We start from the raw sequence: 13,767 nt of genomic DNA on the forward strand, positions 1-13,767 counted from the left end.
TTGAGCATTTACTTTCCTGTTAAATAAGCTGAGGTACTATAAACGCAGGTCAGGACATGCAATCATGTCTGTCTTCCTATGGCAATTCTTGCACTTATTTCTGGGTAATTTAATAATTTAATGAAGACACGTTAGCAGCATTAACCGTATTTGGGTGTTCTGTAGTTCTTACTTACTAGGTAAGTGGATGCGTCACTTTGAGAAGCTCTCTAAGAAGCGGATTAACATTCCGATGTAGGAATGGGGTCTGGTCATATAGTCTCTAGTCTAAGGTATGTTTCCTTTCTGGGTTTAACCCCAAATCTGAAAGTTAAGCTGAAGGGCCTTTCTAGATCACACTGCCACCTACCAGAATGATGGAGCAGATCCCATATAACCAGCACTCTCCAGTTTCCTGCATAACAAGATGGCTTGCCTGTGTCTGCACGGAAATACTGAGAGGCAGGTGGAAGGAGGAGGCTATTCTACATTGCATTCTCCCTCTATGGCTTCTCTTGGGCACAGATGGAAAGGAAACAGGTGGAGTGAACTGCCGGGATACTCACCTAACTCTAGAGCCGCTATCAATGCCAGTGCAACAAGAGCTTCGTTTTGCATAATTACATGTTCGCTGGTCGCCATGGTTACTAAATGCTTGATGCCGCCGCTCTGTACAATGGTCCTAATTACATCCTAAAATAAATAATGCAAAGATAAAAAAACTCTGCATTGCATACAAACTGTATTAAATAAGGGAATTGTCAGGGAAGCTGTATTATCTTTGGGTAAGGGTATTTGTTGGCTTTATGCACATAGAATTACTTCATACATCAATGTACACACATGCAGGCCTATGTATTATCTTTTACTGCTCTGCAATTGTAAGGTACAGGGTGTTAAACCAAGGCAGGTAACTCCATAACTCAGTTAAGACACACATAAACTCAGTTAAGACACACATAATGAATTCTTTTCAAGGTTATACAGTGTAACTCAAGATCTCATGCTGTCCCATCAATCATCAGATACTTAGGGGTTCAATGTATCCAACAAACTTAGTACTTGCAGTAAGAAAACATACAAATACAGTTAAAATAAAGTTATTAAATGCTTCATCTCCACGAATTTTCAGAGTTTCTTCAAAATATTCAGAGGGATGATATCACAAATATTACACCTTGCTATGTAACAAAAATGGTGTAGTTGAAAAACTGTTTATACATGGACCAAAAAAATGAGCAGAGGTCTCTTACTATGGAATTTTTCTTCAAATACAACGCAGGTAAGGAAAAGGTAGGTATGGAACACCAGTGTGTTGGTTTCTCTTCTAAAGCCAGCTGTTAAAATGAACTGTTGTGCAGTACTGCTGCCCAGTATCTAGGAACTTAAAATGTCATTTAACTGGGTTAAAATGTGTCTAAAGCAGATCAAAAATGCACAGCTGGGATTCTGTTTTCAATTTCAAAATTTGATCCAACTTACGTGACAAGAGGTAAATAAAGATTTCTGGTCTCTACAGGTATTTGTTCGTTATGAGTTCAAAAGTGGTTGTGCACCTCATGTTTTCACCATCTCATATCTCAAAATTACTTGCAATATGTTTGCCTGAAAAATCAGGTAACTTGGCATGCTGAAAGGAAACTGTTTGAGAAAATGTGGATTGGGTTTTATTATTTTTTATTTGTCCTATGAGTGCACAAAGGTTTGAAGTAGCATTTGTTTCTTGAAATAAGAATATGATTTAGATTTTTCATCTATATCTTAAATTTCCATTTAAAATGCATTCCCCTTTCTTACACCAGCCACAAGCCAAAACTGATAAATTGACATATGTGTTGAGAATGAGTTCTTTATTCAGTCCTTGAACAGGCTTTGCAGTGATGTTGTTTATCCAAGGAAACAGACATAATATAATCCTTGAAAACGAAAATATTTTTAGATAATCATCCTGAAGATACTAGCAGCCCAAATTACAACCTAATGACCCAAGAATATCACATTTAAAACCTTTTTTTCTTCTTAAATGACATAATGTATGCAAGCATTTTAGTATTGTTATATTTTTCTGTACTTGAAATGATGTATTTTATTATTTGTGATTTTTCTGCTGGAACTCCAGAGTAGTTTTCAGATTGAGGCAATCTGGGAACTGCTAAGTTCTATTTGAATTGGTGTGGAATTTTGACTATATAAGTCTTATGAACCAATCAGCATCTTTGATATAAAAATTTTTTATATTGTAGGTGAACATCACCCTTTAAAAGGCAGTACCGAATAGATGGCAGCTTTGGTGCTAGTGTGGCTAAAATCACAGGTACCTACTCCAGTTTTTTAGAATGACTAAAACTGACTGTTGCCTTTGTAAATATTACCCCAAAGCATTTAAAATTAAAAGCTGAATTCAAACGCGATGTTGTGAGGAACTATACAGCTGTACTCATATTCAAACCTAGAGGGCAGCAAAAGCTTAAAAAACCCCACCCTCTGAGCTCTGTTATCCTCTTCACATCAAATTTCCTCTGTGAGTACATGCACCCCACAAAAATAAATTCACCTGTGATACTGCTGTTAATTTCTGCCTTAATATCTATTTGATGTCATCAGTGTTTCCATATTTAGAATTGAATTCTGTTGTCCTATAGAGAATATTTAAGCCTCACATCTGTGGTGGTGTTTGCCATCTGTGTGTGCATGTTGGGGACTCTGGAGAGGGGGCCAGAAGAAGTGAGAACCAGGAAGATGAACCCTGATCAGTTCTAGAGGCTGAACATAAATTAGAGAATGAGTATTAGACACAGACAGTGATATTAGAAATTAGCAAAGATTTAAATCCCTCTAAGGCCTGTTGATTTTTTCTTGGAGATGCTCAGTACACAGAAGGCCCCTACTATATTTTTCACTTCATAAATGCCCTGGATGAATGAAGAAGTCACTGCTACAGTCTGAGCTTTCCAAATCACACTTGCTATTTAAGCTCAGTAATATAGCCTGTGTTCATATCAGTGACTAAAGGAAGTCTGAGCCTGAAACGGCCTATCTCCAGAGGAGATGTGTTTGTCCTCTGTAAGATTGCTTTGTCTAATACTCAGCGGAACAAGAATAGTGGACTTGGACTGCTTAGGTAAAGATATTTGGTTGATGTGAAGGTGATGTGAGGGGCAAATGAGTTTTTCCTAATGTTATACCTTTTGCCATATAGAAGCAAGCTTTTGTTAGAATTTGGAATAAATTTTCATTTCTAATGATGCATCTGAATCTTAAAACTCTGAAATATGCTGTATGAAGAGTAGAGAGACAGACTATTTCTGGATCTCAGTTTTATATAAATATATCTCAAGATCCTAACAACTGAGTTCACTGATGGCTCATATATAGCATCATTAAAACAGAGAGAATACAGCATGCTGAATTTCTGCAGGATACATTAAAACCAAAAATGAATCAAGCCTTGGGCAGAGGAGATGTAACACATGAATACCCAAGCTGGCTCCCTAGAAGGATTGCAAGCTGGAGGGTTGGTTACCAACAGCAAGTGCACAGGTAACTCTTGCTTCTGACAGGCTCACCTCGTTTTCTACTAACTTACTTTTGATTTGCTGTGTCGTATAAGTGCAGAAAGTAGTCTGTTGGACTCTCCCATCACACCTGCATGATCCTTGGCTTCACACCACTCCACCAGTCGTTCCACCAGTTTTACGTTTTTGCCCAGCTGTTCAGCTGCCTCTGCTACATGATGCCGGAGCAAACAACACAACAAAAAGGTTGTCACTTTTGTAAAGCAAGTGCTAGAAAAGCAAGCTGAAAGTTACTAACTTGGAGGAGTTAGAAGAACTTCACCAGTGTGCAGTACCAGTGGGAAGTCTAGTTTGCATTGAAGCAAGTAAAGCCAGTCAATATGAAAAAACCCCCCAAAAACCAACAAAACAGAAAAACATTCATAATCCAGTTTTGGAAACAACTTACCAGCCCAGTTAATGAAGCTTGTGCACTGATTAAAAGCAGGGAAATACAGGTGATACTACACTCCCAGCTGAGCTGCGAGCCAGCTCAAGAATTAAAAACCAGGAGGGACTGCTGCCAGAAGGGAGCACTGTGGCCAGTTAGATCAGGTTTGATGATAGACTGTAAGTCACGTAAGTTTCTTCAAAATATTTCTATTTCACATCCAATAGCTTTGCTAGAACTAGAATGAATCTTTTGAAAAAATCTGTAGGATTGAGTCAAAAATAAATATACAGCTAATTTACCTCATGAACTATTTCTGGGTTTTAACAGACTTCTGATTTTATAAATCCTCATCCTGCAACAAGTTGCTTTTTCTTTTTGGAACTGCAGTCTGTCAATTAATAGAGTATTATCCTGTCCAAGGACTGAGGTACAGCCAGGGAACACAGTAAGTAAACGACAAAGTAGGAGTGGTAGCTCAAAACACTCGGACCTCAATACACACTTGTGACAGTGTAAAGAATTCTAAAGTAAATAAGCATTCGACACCAATTTGGAGGGTTCCTGATAGTCAGTTTAGGAGTTCTGAAAAAAACCCCATATTCCTCTCCTTTTGCATATGTATTAGATTTATTCCATGACTTCAGGAATGAAATTTAGAAAAACTCTGCTTCTCTCTTTTAAGAATCTTGGCAGCATATCACAGACTGAACCAAAGAGAATCACTTTATATATGGAGAACAGTTTATTTTTACCTTGTGCATCTATTAACATTCTTAATGTTCCCAGCAGCTTGAACTGAACGGGGGGCATCTCCGATCTGAGAAATTTCAATACAGCTTCTGCAACGCCAGCTGATAGCATCTTAGCCTTATTTACAACTGCATGAATAAAGAACAGGATTGATCTCAAAAACATTTCTGGAAGATGCAGTTTATTTCAGAGCTGGTCTTGAAGCAAATTTTCAGACGTGGTTTGAAAAAAAGGTTGTGAGCACAGACTTCAGGAACAGTATGCGCTGGTGATACTGTGCTGCAGAAAAATGTCACGGTTCCTGTGAAATTAAGTGCTTTTTCCTAGTATGCACATCTATCTTTCTGTGTTCAGCTTGAGCACCACCTAAAGTGGAAGACTCCTCCCTTTGGTCTAGGAAAGGCATCTTCCACAAAATGCATCAGCCAGAAGCCCAGGCTAATACTTGTCCCGAAATATGAGGAAACTTCTCTGAGTCCCAGCCACACTCTTCCTATTTCTCATAGGCAAAGGAACTAAAGCATCTAATTAGCAGAATAACCTCTTACCCAGTTCCAGTGCTTCATACAAACAACACTGTGGCCTCAGTCTGTTGTCTTTTGTTGCCTTCTTCCCCTCTCCAGCCTCTCTTTCACCCCTTCCACTAGTTCATGTTCTTCACTTTCGCAGAGCTCTTTGAAATGCATTTAAGGTGCAAACCTTGCCCAGTAGTGTACTTGGAAAAAAGTATCTATTAGGTATTTGAAATAGTATTTTGACACAGAGCTCATCACTGAGGTCAGTTATTACTTGCTCATTTCTTTCTAACAATGTACAGGGATGGTTATGTAGGTCTCTGGCAGACACCCTTCAGCACAGGCTACAAGGAAGCTGACCGATGGAAGTGAAAAGAATGAGTCACCTGAGAAAGGTAAGCAAATGGAATACTGCTAAACCTTAGTGGGTTTAATTATGTATCCGTGATAATTTCTAAAAGTTATGATTTGTCAAAACTGAAAACAGTAAAATAAGGTTAAATTGATGAAAGACTTACTTTTGGCTTGGCACAAGAAACCATACACAAATGTTACAGATTTGCTTTGTTGTTCCGTGTGCGTGCTCTACCTTTATGCTTGGGTAATCAAAACTCATACAAATTAAGTTACTAAAAATGACAAAATTAGCACTCAGCTTACTGCCAACAAACATTAACTATTGCAATAGGCTAGCTATTCTGTCAGTCTACTTCCAGCTCTAATTTGGCAGTTTTCAAAGTCTTTAGTAAGATACAGTGTTTTAACAAAGAGGGCACTATTACATGGTGGGGACCCTCAGCTGTGATACAGTATGCAAAAATGAAGCAAGCAAAAAGAAAAATAAAGATGCAGTGCTCTGGACGAAAAGGGTTGAGGAATCATATTCAGAGCCTCCTCAGAGCTCCTCGCCAATTACAAGGCTGCCCTTTCTTTGAGGGGCAATAGTGTGGGATCAAAGTGGCAAGGAAAGTCACTGTGCCTGTGATGTATTCAGAACTGCTTGTCTCAACTGCTGTGCAACAGACACAAAAGCAGTGATGGGCCAGAATGAAAAGCAGCAGTCTGACCTGCCTCTAGGACTGTCAGTCAGTGCTACCACCCACATTCCCTGGGAGGTACAGTGGGAGAACAGAATTTCACCTTTGTGTAGTTAGCAATGCAAAGAGAGGCTTACCAGGAATAGCCAGGTTTCTGAGAGCACTCAGTGCAGCGTGCTGCACAGTTACATTTCCATCCTCCACATGTCTGTCTAGCAGATCCATCAGCTTTTGAACTATGCCATTATCCACCATATGGATGCAGTTTCCGTCTGTGCGAGATGTAACAAGTCACTTGTGAAGGGAAGATTATTACTAAGATTTTTACAATAGCTTCTTAAGAATAGAAGGGTTATTTCCTTGCTCCTTTCTAGATATCACTGTTGAGAATTTGACCACCATCATCTGTGAGAACTGCAGTGCTTATGGCAAAACTTAGAAGAGTGATAGAAGAAATACCGAAGAAGGCAGAAACCCCTTATAGCTCTCTACAAATGCAAAAAATATTTTTAAAGTAGGCTTAATGCTTTTGAGGATTGTAAAGTTTGAAACTAGTGATGCTGCTGTGTAACTCAACAGCAGCTTTACTGCAACACAGTTCATGTTTGTAGCTGTACAAGCAGAGCATGATAGAGGGGCATACATAAATTTACATAAGCTATTATGGCATGTTCTTACCATTTCTGGCAAAATTTGCAATAGCCAGTGCTCCTGCAAGCTGTAGCTGATGACTATTGGAAGGAATCCATGAAAGTACTCTTTGGAACACACTGCCTTTTCCTCCTTCAAATAACTTTTGCATTGATTCATCTGGGGTAAAAAGCACAGAGAGTCAGCAAGCCAAAGTGTTTGTTAGGGAAACTTCTCTTTATATTTTTGAAGCTCTGCTGGTTCCACTACAGTTAATCCAGTCCTACAATGAGAGACAAAATCTGACCTGTTAAATGTTTGCCTGGTGGATAGTAGGTTATCTAGGTTATTTAGAAAACTGATAAATAGTGAAATTCAGCAGCCAAACAGTGTTACAAGTATCTGCTGTTACTTTGCAGAACATAGTGACAGCCCATGCTTACCTCCAAGCAGTAACAGAACCATAAGATCAGAAGCTGTTTTAAGCTCTGCAATATCATCTTCTTTCTCACTGTCCACAGTCTTCTGGACGATCTCAAGTAAGCACTCCACCAAACCTGCTTCAACCAGCTGCAGTTTAATGACATCTGGAAAACAGCATAGATAATAGGAGTCAGAATCAGGATTTTAAATGTATCTATCATACACACATATGCAGGATGGACTGTAAGAAACAGTATTTCCGTGTTTTCACTGCCAACTTGTGTACATAAAACTGCAACTTCTGTATTTGAAATTCTTATGGCCAACTTCTGTTATTGTTCATCTAACAGGCTCTCCCTGGCTCTGGACTGCCTTTAGAGCACAGTCATAAGCTGAAGGTGTATGGAGCTCTACACTTCTGAAAATGGGGATATTTATAGCAAACTTCTGGCACCTCAGTCATGGCACAGCAGACTCACAAGGACTGTGCTGTGTTCACGCTTTCCAAAGACAGACAGTGTATCTGCCATTCGCTGAAAGGGCTGCAGGAGGAGTGCAGAAAGGCCAAATCCAAAAGCTTGGGTTGGCAGTGAAGTTTGTTCTGGAAATTGATGAGGCAAGCTCATTTCTTGTTTGTTGTTCGAAACAAGGCTTGAGAGGGTAATTTCTTTTTTTCAGGTGACATAGAATCTGGGGACAATATTTTTTCTCTCATTTCTAAAATAACAAAATATTTAACAGATATTTCCCTTGGAATCTTCCCTAAACCCCTTTCTGTTAAGAGGGAATGGCAGGCTGTCTTATGCTATGTTAGGTCTTTCCATACATGGAAATGATTCTGGTAGTTTTTGCATGCTGATTTTGAAAAACAGTCACAAAGCTCTGCAGATGTGTTCAAAAGAAGTTGATTCCTCTCAGTTTTCCACACGAAATGGTATTTTAACAAAAAGGTGTTTAACCCAAGTTAAAATATTTTTAGGCCAGGGCTTTGGAAATATTTTTTCATACAGTTTACAAGCCACACGTGGGAGAGGAAGTGTGTTCTACCTCTGGTGAAAGATGTGTGTGACTCTCAGTTTCCTGATGTCACTAGGCTTTTTACTTCAGTGAAATTCATTGTTCCTCTAAGAGCAGCTGACCTCCTCATGAACTTTTTAAGGAAATGCAAAATCTCTAGTTGGTTTTTTTTTTTAAATAGGCACTTGTGCACTGATGTGCTTTAAAAATAGAGAATTCCCTTAAGCTATAGAATACTGGGTTGCAGATGTTCTGCGATTTGAAATTAAAATTGCTACACCAGCATGTGTAATCAACAAGTAAATAAGGAAAAAAGCTTGAAACACCCCAAACACCAAAATCCAGACTCTGCAAATATATCATTGAGGTGTTTTTCCTTTCTGACCTATTGCTTATTATCTACAATCAAAAGCACCTAAACAGTATCAGCAAAGTGAACTCATTTAAGTATGCCTTGAATATACAGTGGAAATGTTTTTCTGACTACCTCTCAACAGCTGAGCGTGTGAGTTAGGGTCAGCAGTAATGAATTTCTCAAATCCTATTGCAACTAAAAACATACAGAAAAATTAAGCATTTGAACTGACATATGTCAAATCAAATACACAAAAAGTTCAATCCTATTTTGTGCCAGTCTCTGAGGATGGAACTATCTTAATGCAAACTGTAAATTATTATATAATAAATTAAATATTTTGAAAAAAGTGTATTTTTAGTACTGAAAAAAGGAATTGATTTTGCATGCCACTTAAAATAGAAGTCAGAATAACTTTTTTAATCGAAGTGAAAGTTTATTCTGACTTACACTTTGTAAAACAGACACACACAGTGTGTGTATTCACAACAGAGTAGAATGAAACATAAATCTGAGTTTGCAGTTCTATCTAACAGTCTGTTCAATTAAAAAAACTTTAATGCTGAGGTGGTTAAAACAAGGTTAGAGAGCCATCAAATACTGTGATGTCTTTCCTACTCAGAACTGCTTCCCACATCAGTCCAGCTTCACTTCTTTATTTCCACTAAGGGCGAATGATACGTTGTACAACTACCTTTGTCTGATCCTTTGTTTCTTTGGGAGGAACATCCTGGAGGGGTGATCAGAGGTGCATATCAATTCCTGCTCTGGCTTGAGTAGTGAGTCAAACTCCCAGGGGCTGCCTGGGGCTATGGAAGATACGCCACCAAACACCCAAAATTAAATTCATATGATCTCTCAATGAACAGTAAGGGCAGAGTGTCCAGCCCTTAGCTCTTCAATTGACATGCCCCTAGCAAAAGTAATGTTATAGGAAATGGAACTGCCAGCGGCTCTGCAATTCCAGGAAATTATGTCCTGGTGCTCCAATGGTCTGTGAACACTTGAGACAGTGTTTGCAGACAAATGTGAAGCTCTCTAAAAAGCAGCTTTTGATATTCCCACTGTGGGCACAGGGCACTAAGGTATATAATAATTGTATGCAAAGTGAATTAGCGATGAAATTAGCATCAACAATGTGCTGGCTCTTGTCATATGCTCAACAAGTAAGACCTATTCACTTTTCATGAAACTACAATCACAAGGATCAGCTGTGGCTTCAGAAGGGGGCAGCCAATGGGTTTCAGCACTCTGCATTTAGTGCCTGAAAAAGACAGCGATATACTGAAATAAAAAAATACACATAAGACAATGAGTAAAAGATAGAGTAAGAAAAAAATATTCTCACCATTTTCTGCCAGGGGGGCCAAAACTTCAAAAATCATCTCTTTCTTATCATGCTCTATTTGCTTCTTGAACAGTTTCACAAGCTCTTCAGCAATGTTTGTGTAGGCAAACTGTTCCTTACTTGACTCTGTGAAGCAAAAGAAGAAATTCAGTATAAAGTAAAAAAAAAAAACCACATCAAAAGGCAGAACTACATTTTTCTCTTTGTTACCAGGTTTATTCAGTAAGATGACTAATTGCTCTTCACAGACAAGAGCAATAGATTCATGCTTGTCACAAAATAAAAAGATAAATGTCTAACACTTTGAATGTGCTGACCTGAATTAGTTATGGTTAAGGCTGTTAAAAATATAAAAATATGTGATTCAAGGCTACTGGGTCTGGTTTTGGCCAACAAAATGTAAGGTAGCTATAGAAACAGTAATAATACAAAAATAAGACGTCTTTGATTTCCCTCATCTTAACAGAAGAGCAGGTTATATACGGCATTTTCTATGGGAGAAATGAAGATTTGCACAAATGCTTTAATATTTACATGGTTGCATGATGGTGACATTTCTTTTGAAATCTGTGTGTGGCTGTTGCTGGGCCATCTCATATTGCAAAGATACAGCGTAAAGCAGTTTTTACAGATGAGTGAGATTCCTACCAGATTAGCCAGCAGATCTGCAAATGTACATTCAACAAAAGCATCTTTTATTCCATTGCCTGTATCATATTCCTCCTCGCTGGCAGTATTACAAGGGATGCAGGTGGTAGGGCTGGTGTTCTGCACTCTCCAGTTGCCACCTCCTGAGGGCCATCTGTAGTTAGAAAACCTTCCGGCACCTTTGCTATTGCTCTGATGGATGCTTAGGGATTTACTTTACTGCAGAAGTGACCCCAAGGACTTAGGAAAAGCATGAACTGCAGTCCTAGACACTTCTCTGCACATCTCATTATTGTTTTCTCCCACTATGCATGGTTGCATAGTGTATTCTGTGTGGATTTTTTGATCTTTGCAGTATTTTAGGAGATCCATCACTGGTTTGTGCCCTGCTTTGACACAGAATAAGAGTCATATAATGCTTTTCAAGGGATCTGTGCAATGCTGTTGTCTCCTAAGTGATGAAAAATGACAACTTCACAAAAAAAAATTTCCCTGAAGTTACAAGGCAAAAATACAATAATACAGATACAATGTGATTTACAATTGCTTAAGGGAGAATAAAGTATTACAAAGTAAATTAATTTTGTGCCAGTCTTAAAGAATGAGCACCTTCTCAGTGTGTATGAACTGGAAGGGAAGCAGCTGCTGTGAAGTTTCTTTCCTATGGTTCTCATTACTCAGTAAGACAGAACTGGATCTTCCCAAAGAGGGAAAGGAAATTCTCAATGAGTTCTCAGTGAGGCTACCATTTATTATATTTAATATCATTATGGTTTTGGTTGCATTTAAGCACTAGACCTTTCAGTGTATGACTCTTACACTTTCTGCTGTGCAGACACAGTACATAGTGCCCATCTTGAAGACCTCTGATTTGTTAATTTCTTTAGTGCCACCTTGATGGCTTTTTCTATTGTTGATTTGTTAAGAAGAATTGTCTGCTGTAAATAAATGTATTATGTGTATGACCAGACTAAACTAGGTAACATGACACTTTCTCTGGCCTTGAAATCTATGAACTCAGGCCACCAAATACTACAAACTCAGAGATATATTTTTCATATTTTGAACTGCTGAATGTTCTTAGATGATATCATCAGTGCTGTGTATTATTTATTCCAGTGCAAAAAAAACCTCCAACTCATAAAACTAGAATTTCACCACATAGGTTAGCAAAAGAACAATATAAACCACAAATTATAGTAAAACAAAGGCCTTAACAACCCATTGATTTACATATGGTTGAATTCCAATGAAAACTGATCCCCTTGCAAAGACATCGGATCACAGCAGGGCCACAAACTTCAATTTAAATGAAGTCATAACTAAAATTAACATCTATTAATGATTTATACATGGAGGTATCTAGATTAGAATATGTAAAAATTCTGCACCTAAAGTAATACTATATATGCAGATTAGCGAACTGTGCCTGTCTCAGTTTCATTCAGAGATTTTCATGAGCCAAATTTAATCTCAATAAAACTCTGTGGAGCTACACTAGGATACAATATTTATATTTTTAATAAATAATTCACATTAAGTAGCAGTGCTATGGAAATACTGTTTAGATGATTTAAAATGTGCTTAGTTGCACTGAAGCACAGTAACATGAGGTTGAATTAAGCATCCAGAGTTTCAGTAAATTTCAGTTACTGAAGGGGAAAAAAAAAAAGGAGAGAACTCAATATTCTAGAGAAAATAAGCAAAAATTTATTGTCTATTATTGTTGAATGTACCAAAAGGACTTGAATGAGCATTTGTTAGTCTTTAACTAAGACTTAACATTATGAAAAGTGTATTTAAATTTGAGATTAGTATCATAGACTTACCGAGTTCTGCTAAATTGCCAAATGCAACAAGGCACATTTCTGTCAGAGCTGCATTTTGACAATGAATACCCAACAATTTCACTAACGTAGGAATAACACCCATATTGATAAGCTGTGACTGCAAGGTATCTACATAAAAAGAGAGTACAACAGTGAGTTAGCATTTCTTTTCATAGTACTGTTCTTTTAACCAAAAAAGCATTTTTCACACAAAGCAACTTGTAGGCTAAGCAGCATTAAAATGCCTGTCTCCTCTACTCTTCAGACTAGGATTTGGTCTGGATTTGAGATATGGACTCCTAATTCTCCTTGTCCCTGGCAGTGGAATGTATTCCCAGAAATATTCCTTCCTGATCTGCTCATAGGGTATAGTGAATTATGCAGCTACTGACAATTTTGTGGTTATCAAGTTCCTAATACATGTCAAGTTTGATTCTGGGCTCACTGAGACTAGCTGACTGAAATTGACTTGAACTAGGTCAGCAAAACAATGATTTATCTGAGAGCTTTTTCTAGATACTCTTTTTTAAAATTAAAGATCAAAACTGGAAAATTAAAATTAGAATGAATATAAACTGGCACTGAAATAAACATGAAAAGTTTTATAAACACAGGAAGTCACAATGTAGATTATGAAGAGCTTGAGAAAAAAGAAAGTTTAATAAAGACAAAAAAATGGAAGGTATAAGAAAAGTCCTTAGAAGCCATTCTGATAACTTCTTGCATAGGATGAAAGTTTATAGTATTTACAAGTAAGAAAAGTATTGCTCCTAGGTGTCTGCAAATAGAAAGATGCTTTGATGGTTAGGCAGAAACATGATTGGTTTAAAAGATTATTTATAACAGTATTTCCTCTTACACATTTTACCTACAACATAGCAAAGAAGAAAAACATTGTTTCACACTTGAATAGAATGAAGCAGACATAAACACACCAGATGCTGTTTAGTAATTTTCCTAAGCATCTTTTTTCCTCTGTTTGTAACATACTTGAACTACGTTTAAATGTTACAGACTCAAAAGACAAAGATTTAAAGCCCAGTGAAGTCAAGAGAATTGCTATTAACTTCATTTAGCTTTTGGTTAAGCCCTACTGGGGAATTCTGGGGTGGTGGGGTTGTTTTGGCTTTGGTTTATTTGTTTCATTTGTTTGTTGTTTTTAGTGTGGTTTTCTTGTTAAGGAATTCATTCTAGGCAACTAAAATCAGTTGGAGTTCTTATTTCTGTGGCATCAGAGCCATGAAAATTTGCAGATTTTTACAGGGAGATAAAAACACATGACATCTGA

At 37.7% G+C, this 13,767-nt stretch overlaps 1 protein-coding gene across 5 annotated transcripts in view; it reads right to left on the bottom strand.

The window, feature by feature from the left end:
* The window catches only part of RAP1GDS1 (Rap1 GTPase-GDP dissociation stimulator 1), an 89,047-nt gene that overhangs the window by 4,610 nt on the left and 70,670 nt on the right, over positions 1-13,767 (bottom strand). For all 5 annotated transcript variants that reach the window (XM_066317896.1, XM_066317895.1, XM_066317897.1 and 2 more), the window contains 8 exons: positions 12,480-12,608; positions 10,003-10,128; positions 7,303-7,446; positions 6,908-7,039; positions 6,367-6,501; positions 4,680-4,805; positions 3,566-3,705; positions 546-672 (listed from right to left, as the gene is read on the bottom strand). In XM_066317896.1, coding sequence (XP_066173993.1) covers positions 546-672; positions 3,566-3,705; positions 4,680-4,805; positions 6,367-6,501; positions 6,908-7,039; positions 7,303-7,446; positions 10,003-10,128; positions 12,480-12,608 — 1,059 coding nt within the window. The remainder of the gene's footprint in view (positions 1-545; positions 673-3,565; positions 3,706-4,679; positions 4,806-6,366; positions 6,502-6,907; positions 7,040-7,302; positions 7,447-10,002; positions 10,129-12,479; positions 12,609-13,767) is intronic.

The sequence above is a fragment of the Sylvia atricapilla genome, chromosome 4 (genome assembly GCF_009819655.1).
Source record: "Sylvia atricapilla isolate bSylAtr1 chromosome 4, bSylAtr1.pri, whole genome shotgun sequence".
NCBI lineage: Eukaryota > Metazoa > Chordata > Aves > Passeriformes > Sylviidae > Sylvia > Sylvia atricapilla.